Source organism: Maniola jurtina, chromosome 13 (genome assembly GCF_905333055.1).
Source record: "Maniola jurtina chromosome 13, ilManJurt1.1, whole genome shotgun sequence".
Classification (NCBI taxonomy): Eukaryota; Metazoa; Arthropoda; class Insecta; order Lepidoptera; family Nymphalidae; genus Maniola; species Maniola jurtina.
In genome coordinates this window covers 5,101,626-5,110,909 of record NC_060041.1, presented here as the reverse complement: position 1 = coordinate 5,110,909, position 9,284 = coordinate 5,101,626, and the positions used below count along the sequence as shown (strand labels likewise).

General features: G+C 36.9%; 2 protein-coding genes across 3 annotated transcripts; one reads left to right on the top strand and one right to left on the bottom strand.

Moving 5' to 3' along the window:
* Positions 1 to 230: 230 nt before the first annotated feature.
* On the top strand, positions 231 to 6,377 carry LOC123870893 (SH3 domain-containing protein Dlish). Of its 2 annotated transcripts, none has more exons than XM_045914390.1 (8): positions 231 to 397; positions 948 to 1,141; positions 1,719 to 1,906; positions 2,174 to 2,340; positions 3,102 to 3,200; positions 3,784 to 3,941; positions 4,249 to 4,455; positions 4,840 to 6,377. In XM_045914390.1, exons 1-7 carry the CDS (start codon positions 349 to 351, stop codon positions 4,411 to 4,413), a joined length of 1,020 nt encoding a protein of 339 aa, XP_045770346.1. In that variant the 5' UTR covers positions 231 to 348; the 3' UTR covers positions 4,414 to 4,455; positions 4,840 to 6,377. The 2 variants fall into 2 exon arrangements, with proteins under 2 accessions (XP_045770346.1, XP_045770345.1); XM_045914389.1 differs by having other exon boundaries at positions 4,249 to 4,457; positions 4,655 to 6,377.
* Positions 6,378 to 6,429: 52 nt separating this feature from the next.
* Positions 6,430 to 8,513, bottom strand: LOC123870895 (28S ribosomal protein S15, mitochondrial). Its single transcript, XM_045914393.1, has 5 exons — positions 8,212 to 8,513; positions 7,916 to 8,049; positions 7,522 to 7,595; positions 7,313 to 7,434; positions 6,430 to 7,003 (listed from the first exon to the last, which is right to left on the bottom strand). Exons 1-5 carry the CDS (start codon positions 8,409 to 8,411, stop codon positions 6,700 to 6,702), a joined length of 834 nt encoding a protein of 277 aa, XP_045770349.1. The 5' UTR covers positions 8,412 to 8,513; the 3' UTR covers positions 6,430 to 6,699.
* Positions 8,514 to 9,284: the final 771 nt, after the last annotated feature.

The window sequence follows — 9,284 nt, the reverse complement described above, 5'->3', positions numbered from 1 at the left end:
CTATTTGTTCAGTATTTACTTTTCCACTTCAAAACTCAGTGTCATGTCAGGTGTCTGACTAATTATTATTATGATTTAGTTCGAATTAAAGAAACGAACGACCGGAACCTATTCGGAACAGGGATCATGCCGGGAGTCATGTTCGCCACATGTACGCCAAGCCTAACAGTGCCTAAGTCATTCGTCTGCGACCTCAATGGTGCCAACCACACATGACATTTGATTTTTTTTTTTCATTATTCGTCTGTGGTGTTAAATGCCTGCTTGCTACGAAAACTTTGTTTCTTAATTTTTAATAAAGTTTCAGTGCTTTCTTTATTTAGAATATGATATAATTTGTATACTACTATGGCTTTCCTTTGTCCGGTGAGAATAAGAAGGGGGAAAAAGAAGAAATGTAAGTAACTTAGCAACTTTTTATGTGAAAAGTTCATGTCAATGACCTCAAACTTTCTACATAATTATAAATAAAACTCGTTAATTCATGTTAAACCTGTGAAAAGCTGCACCTGCACGGTTACTTTACAATAATTAGAACTTATATTCGATGTAGAGTGTATTTGATTTCTTGAATTCATGAATATCCAGGCTAGTCTTATACTTTTTCAAACATTAAGTATAACTTAAATGTTCTATTACTTTATCAGTCTTTTCTTATTTATTATTGTAAATTTAAATCAAGGCAGTAAACATACATTATGCCATGTGTGAGGAGGTAGTATTGTCTAATTATTATTAAAATGTTTCAAACTTAATATAAAAACAAAAAATATTAAGTATAGGTTATAGCTATACTGTTAGACAATTCGTGAGGTAGAGGTTGCGGGTGGTGACAGTTGACATAAAAATCAAGGAATCCAGTATCGCTGTCACCCTTCCACAACTTGAACCCTATCACACGAGCTGCCTGAGTCAAGCGGTACACCTGTACCTAATCATGTTTGTAGCCAGCAGTGGTGATTCAGACAAGGAGCTGTCTCGTCCAGGGTCAGGTTTGAGTCCTGGTATGGGCCGCATCACAGGCTCGGCTAGCATTGAAACATTAGTTAGAGTTGGCATTGAAAAGGAACATGGACTCAGTCCGGACTCTAAAATGGTGGTGCTACATGACTTTGCACCTTGTGTGGATGATGAACTTGAGGTAAGAAATGAAGTATTTATAATGTACAGCACTGTGTCTCAAAGTTGAGCTATATTATAATTATTATAGTTAAGTAGTGATTGATCTACATAGTATGTAAAATAAGCCTATGTCTGCCTGTTTTAAATTCTAAAAGTGCTTAATCCAGTTTTCACATATCGAAAGTGTACTTAACTAATTCTTGAAAGTCTTGGATAAGGCTCCTATACAAAATAACTTCTACTTAAGGCCATCCATACTATACCAGGGTAAAAAACCGATTAATTGCAAGTCAGACTTGCACATGAAGAGTTTTGTACAATCATACAAGATTATTTAAATTTTTTAATTTACATGGGGGCCATTTTGAACTTTTTATTATTTGTTACTATAGTGGCAATAAAAATGCATAAACACTCTGTGAAAATTTCAACTGTACTTATTATGATTAATGAAATACAGCCAGCTGAAATCAAAGATGGTTTGACAGATGGACAAAGAGGCTTAGTAATAGGAACCAGTTGGCATCCTTCAGGTATAGAACGTTAAAAATCTACCAGTGTCTATTCAAAACTACAATTAATTATTTATTTTCCAGGTAAAAAGAGGACAGATAGTAAATGTATTATATCGGGAAAACGACTGGGTGTATGTTATAGTAACAGAGTCTAGGAGGGAGGGTTTCATACCGCATTCATATTGTGCTCCGTGCGATCATCATGACTTAAAGAAGAAACTGCCCAGAAGTCGATCACCCACTGACTTAGCACATAGAGATGTATCACAGTAAGTTCTTTCTGATCATAAATAGCTTTGTACGTAACAAGGGAAAAGTCTCAGATAGTTTATATCATTTAGAAGAAAAACAAGATGAATTTCAACAGCACTAAAATCTGACTACTTGTGAACTTCCAATAGATAGCAATAGATATTCAAAACATTTTAAAATAATAGTCTATTTGATTTTTTGGTTTCTTTCTATAAGTTAAAAGTATGAGGTATTTCAATTCAAAACATATCTTTTAATACAATACATGTTTGTGCTTTCAAAAGGCTCTCCCTATCGGACGGAGCGACAAACGATGGCCATTCAGAGTTGGGCAGCGAGGGTGAAGCCTGCCCGTTCAGTAAGGATCCTTCTGGCAGATATGTTGTTTTGTACACGTTCACGGCAAGAGATGAAAATGATGTTGATGTGGAACGAGGCGAGTTTGTTACAGGTACAGTGGTAGCCATTTTGTATTGATGCATTGATATTGATGGTAGATTATTTTGACGATTCAAAAGTACTTGTAAAATTCTAATTGAATAAAAATTAAAAATAATTTGAATTTGAACTCTAGTGAAGCGATAGCCTAGTGGTTAAGACTTCTGCCACCTTTTTAAGAGTTATATCTATAGGCCTGAGAGTGGACTTTGTCTGTGGTGGCGTTTGCTGGCGCGCGTGTTGTCACTTTTTGGAGTGTTTTTTTGTTAGAAGTGGCCGGTTTTTGTGTTCTGCTGGTGTTTATTGGTGGTGGAACTGACTGGGAAGCACTCTAAAGGGGCGCCGCGTGTATGTTGGCGGGCGCCGGCACAGACGAAGTCCATACTTATACATATAGTTTCCCTAACTTGTAAATAACTACAAACTTGACATTGGCTAATCAGTGTAAAGCCAGACGCGAGAAAAAAAAAAGGCCTGAGAGTTCCTGACAATGTTCCCAAATGGAGGGTAATGGCCTAAAACCTAAAAAAGACCCATGCTCAGTAGTGGTCTGTTGATGGATTGACTATGATATTGATAATAATGTTATGGTGATTTAAAAAACATTTCCCCCATATCCGAAAAATTAATCATTTAACTTTGGCAATGTTAAAGACAACAAAAAAAGTCACCATTCTTCAAGTCAAGTACTAAGAGACTGCGGGCGAAGCCTATATTTTTATTTATTTTAAGAAAAAATGTATGGTGTTGAAAAATCAAATAATTTTTTCCCAGTTTTAAATAGAGAAGACCCAGATTGGTACTGGATTGTAAGGAGCGATGGTCAGGAAGGATTCATTCCTTCTGGCTTCGTTTATCCAGCTGTAGCACAAGGTATGTTATTGTTTTCTATTTATTTAGCGTGCCCGCGATCATGCACGCAACTTCGTTCTCATTGATTTAGTTTTTTAAAAATCTAATGGGAACTAATTTTCTGCAATTAAATGTAGCCTATATCACTCTCCTGGTCTTTGAAATCATGTCAATCCATTTGCGGCGTGATTGAAGGACAAACCAACAGTCACCTTCGCATTTATAATGCCTGGCATGCATTGCAATTCAACTGGCACACTCTATTATAAGTTGGTACTATAACTGAAACTTTCACGCAAGTGCTGACAATAAATATAAGTACAAAATTTTACCTCAATCAAATAAACGATGCGAAAACACAATTTTAAACAATTTTTTAATGTTTGTTTAAGTACTTAAACAAAATGATATACTTAATGAAAATGATCACGGCTGATTTGTTTAACCTACGAAAGGTACAGAAATATCTTGCATCCAAGGAAAAAAGTAGGCTCCTTTTTATCCCGGAAAATCAAGAGTTTGCACAGGATTCTTAAAAAACCTTAAATCCATACAGACAGTCACAGGCATCTAGCAAATAAATAAATCTACTATTTTGTTCTAGCACCACAACCGGACAACCCACAGCAGATTCACCCACCGCCTACAACAAACCCCAACAACACGATGATGTCCAACAACAGTATTAATAACAACACAATACAACAAGAAAACGATGGGAGGTACCACGGAACTGAACTTGTCATGCTCTATGATTATAAGGTAAATTCAGTGTTCTATTTTTTGTGTTATAGTGTTATTTTTTGTTTTAACAAATATCATTAGAGTTCATGACTCGTTTTTTTTTAACCCCCGACCCAAAAAGAGGGGTGTTATAAGTTAAGACGTGTGTATCGGTGTATCTGTCTGTGGCATCCTAAACTAATGAACCAATTTGAATTTTGTTTTTTTCTTTTGTTTGAAAGGTGGCTTTATCGAGTGTTCTTAGCGAATAATCTTGTTATTCGTGGTTCATGACCATCCGCAAAGTAACGAACGCCCGCTTCTATCCAATATTATTCTTTTTTAGGCACAAGCACCCGATGATTTATCAGTGAAGCGGGGAGAGTGGGTGTACGCGGACCTGACCCAGCAGACGGTAGAAGGCTGGTTGTGGGCACACGCACCCAAGTCGCGGCGCTCCGGGTTCATCCCCACCGCGTACGCGCGTGCCCCGCATACTACGTCACTCTGATACTGCTATATGTGAAGCGGGGGAGTAGAGTACGCGGGCAGAGAGTATACGTCACTCTGATACTGTTATCTGTGACGAGAGAGAATAAAGTACGCGGGCAGTGGGCAAACTACGTTACTGATACTGCTGTCTACGAAGCTAAGGAGTAGTGTGCGCGGGCAGTGGGCGCGGGCAGTGGGCGAACTATGTCATTTTGTTACTGGTAACTGTGAAGCGAGGGAGTAGTGCACGCGGGCAGTAGGCAAATTACGTCACTCTGATATTGTTATTTGTGACGCGAGAGAATAGAGTACGCGGGCAGTGGGCAATCTACGTCACTGATACTGCTGTCTACAAAGCAGGGGAGGAGTGTATGCGGACAGTAGACAAACTAAGTCACTCTGATACTGTTAACTGTGAAGCGAGGGAGTAGTGCACGCGGGCAGTGGGCAAACTACGTCACTCTGATACTGTTATCTGTGACGCGAGAGAATAGAGTACGCGGGCAGTGGGCAAACTACGTCACTGATACTGTCTACAAAGTGAGGGAGTAGTGCACGCGGGCACTGGGCAAACTAAGTCACTCTGATACTGTTAACTGTGAAGCGAGGGAGTAGTGCACGCGGGCAGTGGGCAAACTACGTCACTCTGATACTGTTATCTGTGACGCGAGAGAATAGAGTACGCGGGCAGTGGGCAAACTACGTCACTGATACTGTCTACAAAGTGAGGGAGTAGTGCACGCGGGCACTGGGCAAACTAAGTCACTCTGATACTGTTAACTGTGAAGCGAGGGAGTAGTGCATGCGGGCAGCGGGCAAACTACGTCACTGATACTGCTGTCTATAAAGCGACGGAGTGGTGTACGCTGGCAGTGGGCAAACTAAATCACTTTGATTCCGTTATCTGTGAAACGAGAGTAGAGTACGTAGGCAGTGGGCAAACTACGTCACTGATACGTCTACGAAGCGGGGGAGTGGTGTACGCTTCGATACTGTCGTCTGTGAAGAGGGAGAGTAGAGTATGCAGGTAGTGGGTATGTCACTCTGATACTGTTGCCTGTGAAGCTGGAGAGAAGAGTACGCGGCCACACTGCGTCACTGATACTATTGTGTGTGAAACAAGGGAATGGATGTATGTGGGCACACTATGATGGATGTATGTGATACTGTTGTCTGTGAAGCAGGGAGTATACGCGGTTACACTACGTCACTGATACTATTGTACAGTTTGTTTATCCCTAGGTGTAAGTTTTACTTAGAATTTGGGGGAGCCCTTTATATCATTATTATTAATTGATCAGTTTCTGCAGGTTGAATTTCAATAAATCTCAGTTGGGCTTTTTGTTACAAAAACTTACTTTACTAATCTCAAGTTTCTAGGCTCATATGCATGGTGATATGTCAGTCAGTCAGTTTATATTTTAATATGTATAGATTATAATAAGTAAAAGTAATTCAATTGCTTTCAAAAATGTTTAGATCTAAAGTATAGTCAAATAAGAATGTCTTAAGTTTGTAAACAAATGACTGACAGTAAGATAGATAAAGGAAGGAAAAACTGCTAACCTTATTTCTTCCTAAAAGATTACATTATTATTTATTACAATTGAGGATCCTAAATCATCCTAATCACTTCCCCAACACATCAAGCTAGATGTGAAAGTACATATTTCTAAAACAGCATAAGACAATCTTATTTGAACCAACTATACTATTTTTACTTAATCATGTTGCTATGATAAGATATTTTTAGTTGTTTTTTTATATATTTCTCAGATAAATGTACAATAAATTAGTCTTCCTTAGAAGTAAGAATTAGGATTCCAATATTCATTTAAGAATGTCTTTAGAAGCATTTAAGGTCTGTTAAAATAAAGCATTTATTGTAAATTCTCCGTCCAAATTGACTGATACAAATTGTAACAAAATTATACTTTGGGTGTTATATTCATTAAGGTTTAATTATAAATAAAATACTTTTTTTTACTAAAAACATTTTATTTTTACCTTTTAGTATTATAGCAATTAAAGGTGAACAAAACTATTGATGATAATAGTGAGACTACACAACAGCAAGATTGCTACTGACATTCAAATTGTATAATGCTTCTAAACAAAATTTATGAGGGCAAAATATACAACTCTGCCATTTTCCATTTAACATAACTACTGTAAGGTTTACTGTAAGGTAGATAGACATATAATATGATGCAATTTGGATGTCATCAATATAATCAAGGGCCTTTTAGTAATATTTTGGTTGAATTATTTGTACACTAAAGGCAAAAAAAAATTATGTCATCCATCAATCCAAAAGAATATTTTTCTTCTTTTTCTTAGCCTGTTCTTTGAACTCATCCTTTGCCTTCCAGTCCTCTAACTGCTCCTCAACTTTCTTAATATCTTGCTCTGTGACTGTAATAGGTAATTGTAACTCAATTTGCTCATTCCTTATAAATTTTAATGCATCCAACTTTTGTCTAAGGAATGGCCCCTGCTGACTTTCCAGTAGGTTTCTGTAGTCTGTCAGTTTGCTTTGGCGGATACTGTCACAGTGCATTTCGGTTAATTTACGCAATGACTCCTTTCGCGTTAGTTTGTGATATGACCTGAAATATTGCAATTTACAAACATGATAATGAAATTAAGACCACACTGGTACCACCATGTTTGTAAAGCAGAATAAAAAAAGGTTTAAATGAAATACACTGGCTCTAATGCTCACCACTTGGACAAGGGCATTTGAATTGATTTAGTTAAATTTAATATGAAAATTAACTAAATCAATTCTAAACTCAGTATAAGAGCAAGTGGGCAAGAAAATTTAATATATCAGCAAAAAAATGCAAACAGTGGAAAACACTACTTTTAGTTTTACAGTTGTACACAAAATGTATGTTAATTAAAATGTATCTTACTCTGGGTGTGCTTTATATTCAATGTTAAGTTTTTCTAACAACCACTCAAACTTCTTGTAGTCATACTGACGCAGAAACTTCAACAACTTCTTCCTTTTGTCTATAAGCTCTTGAACTGTTTGCTGTGAACACAAAAGATTCATTACATGAAAGTTTCCTTAGAATAAATATTTAAAGATCATAGTAATAGCTTTGACATTGTAACCAACCTTGGCTTTGGCATTTCTAGGAAACTTTTCCATCGTTTCTTGCAAGCATCGAATATGTCCAGTCAACCTTGCAACTGAAAACCAAACTCTTTTATCCTTATGACTTGGCTAGAATTAAAATAACTGCTAATGTAATGTAATAGTCTATAACAGAGGGGTATATTCAAAATTTTTCTACTGGTGCAGCTCTTCACAGGATCACTTTAGTCAGGAGAGCCCATTGCAAATACCCACTGTACATATTCCAAAAAGCATCATCATCAACACAGATTGAGTAGGGTGAGGCCAAGTGCAAATTGGCAGACTTCACATACTTTTCAGAACATTATGGAGAGCTCTCAGGCATGCAGATTTCACCATTAAAGCAAATCCAAAAAGGTTAAATTATACATACTTCTAGTTTCAGCAGTTCTCTCATCATACTCATGTCTTCTAACTCTGTCAATTAACTCTTTAATGACAAGGGAATTGTACTCTTTCTTGCCCAGATGTTCCACTGAGAATATCTTTTTAACTGACTCAGGTGCACTAGAAGAATTTCAAGCAAGATAAGTTAACTAACTACTAAAAAGTAATCTCTAATAAAGTTAGTATAGGTATTTACAACATTACCATTTATCAGGACAGTCCAAATAATAAAAATCAGTCAAACTTAAGTACATTAAAGTAAGCTGTATAAGATGTACTTACTCTTTTATATCTTCGCATAGACTGTATTCGTGACCTAATGAATTGTTAGGGATTTGTGGGAGCCCTTCCAAGTCACCCGATCTCTCTGGCTTATATGCGGGCACGGCCTCTGGCCTTGTCCATTTAATATTTACTAAGGGTTTTACTAGCTGGTTAACTCCACGATTTTGTGTAATTAGTGATGAGGCTCGTCGCAACATTATTGTAACATTTAATAATTACTCAAGTAGCACTATATTATGAAAACATTAATAATAATTCCTAACCTAAAATCACAGACCACGAACCTAAAATCAGAGATATGCTATTTTGACAACGGGCAATGACATATGACAATTGGCATGAAAATGACAGATGACAGTAATAGTGACGGAGCCAGGGTCACGAAGACGTTTAGAAACTTTGTTTGAAACAAAGTACGATGGAAACGGGTAACATTGGTATAGTAACAAGGTTTTAAAGATGCTATTCATAAAATATGTTTTATGGAAATATGGTTTTTATAATTTTTTTTGGTCTTCGTCTGTGATGGCGTTTGCTGGCGCGCGTGCTGCTTGTTTGGAGTGTTTTTTTTTTGTTAAGAGTGGCTGGTTTTAGTGTTAGTTGGTGTTTTTTGGTGGTGGAACTGACTGGGAAGCGCTCCAAAGGGGCGCCGCGCGTATGTCGGCGAGCGCCGGCGCAGACGGAGTCCATACTTGTATAAATTCAATAACTTGAAAATATCACAACTTGACATTGGCTAATCAGAGTAAAGCCAGATTTAATGGAAAAAAAAAATTTTTTTAACAAGTTACCCAACAAATTGGGATGACTTTATAAATTAAATATTAATAGAACATTTTAAATAATAATTGTAGTTTCTGTCCTAATAGCTGATTGAAAAATCGTATTATAATATAAAGGATTGTTTAAATGATAGTAAAGCTTGGGAATGATTTGCCAATCAGCTTTGATAGTTCTAATAAGTATAAGTGATTTTGTAAAGTGGTGGTATAAGATAAGAAGACCCGGCTAAGTTTGTTGTGGGCTCTTATCAAACTTGGGCGCGTTTGGTATCCTCGTAGCTTTAGTTT

What these genes read in the sequence shown, in the direction of transcription:
- LOC123870895 (XM_045914393.1), bottom strand. Translation starts at nt 8,411, where the DNA reads ATGTTGCGACGAGCCTCATCACTAATTACACAAAATCGTGGAGTTAAC. An exon ending in GAGAACTGCTGAAACTAGAA is followed by an intron (nt 7,596 to 7,915) that starts GTATGTATAATT and finishes TTTGGTTTTCAG; the next exon opens with TTGCAAGGTTGACTGGACAT. An exon ending in GAATATAAAGCACACCCAGA is followed by an intron (nt 7,004 to 7,312) that starts GTAAGATACATT and finishes GCAATATTTCAG; the next exon opens with GTCATATCACAAACTAACGC.
- LOC123870893 (XM_045914390.1), top strand. Translation starts at nt 349, where the DNA reads ATGGCTTTCCTTTGTCCGGTGAGAATAAGAAGGGGGAAAAAGAAGAAA. An exon ending in GTGTGGATGATGAACTTGAG is followed by an intron (nt 1,142 to 1,718) that starts GTAAGAAATGAA and finishes TTTATTTTCCAG; the next exon opens with GTAAAAAGAGGACAGATAGT. An exon ending in TCATGCTCTATGATTATAAG is followed by an intron (nt 3,942 to 4,248) that starts GTAAATTCAGTG and finishes ATTCTTTTTTAG; the next exon opens with GCACAAGCACCCGATGATTT.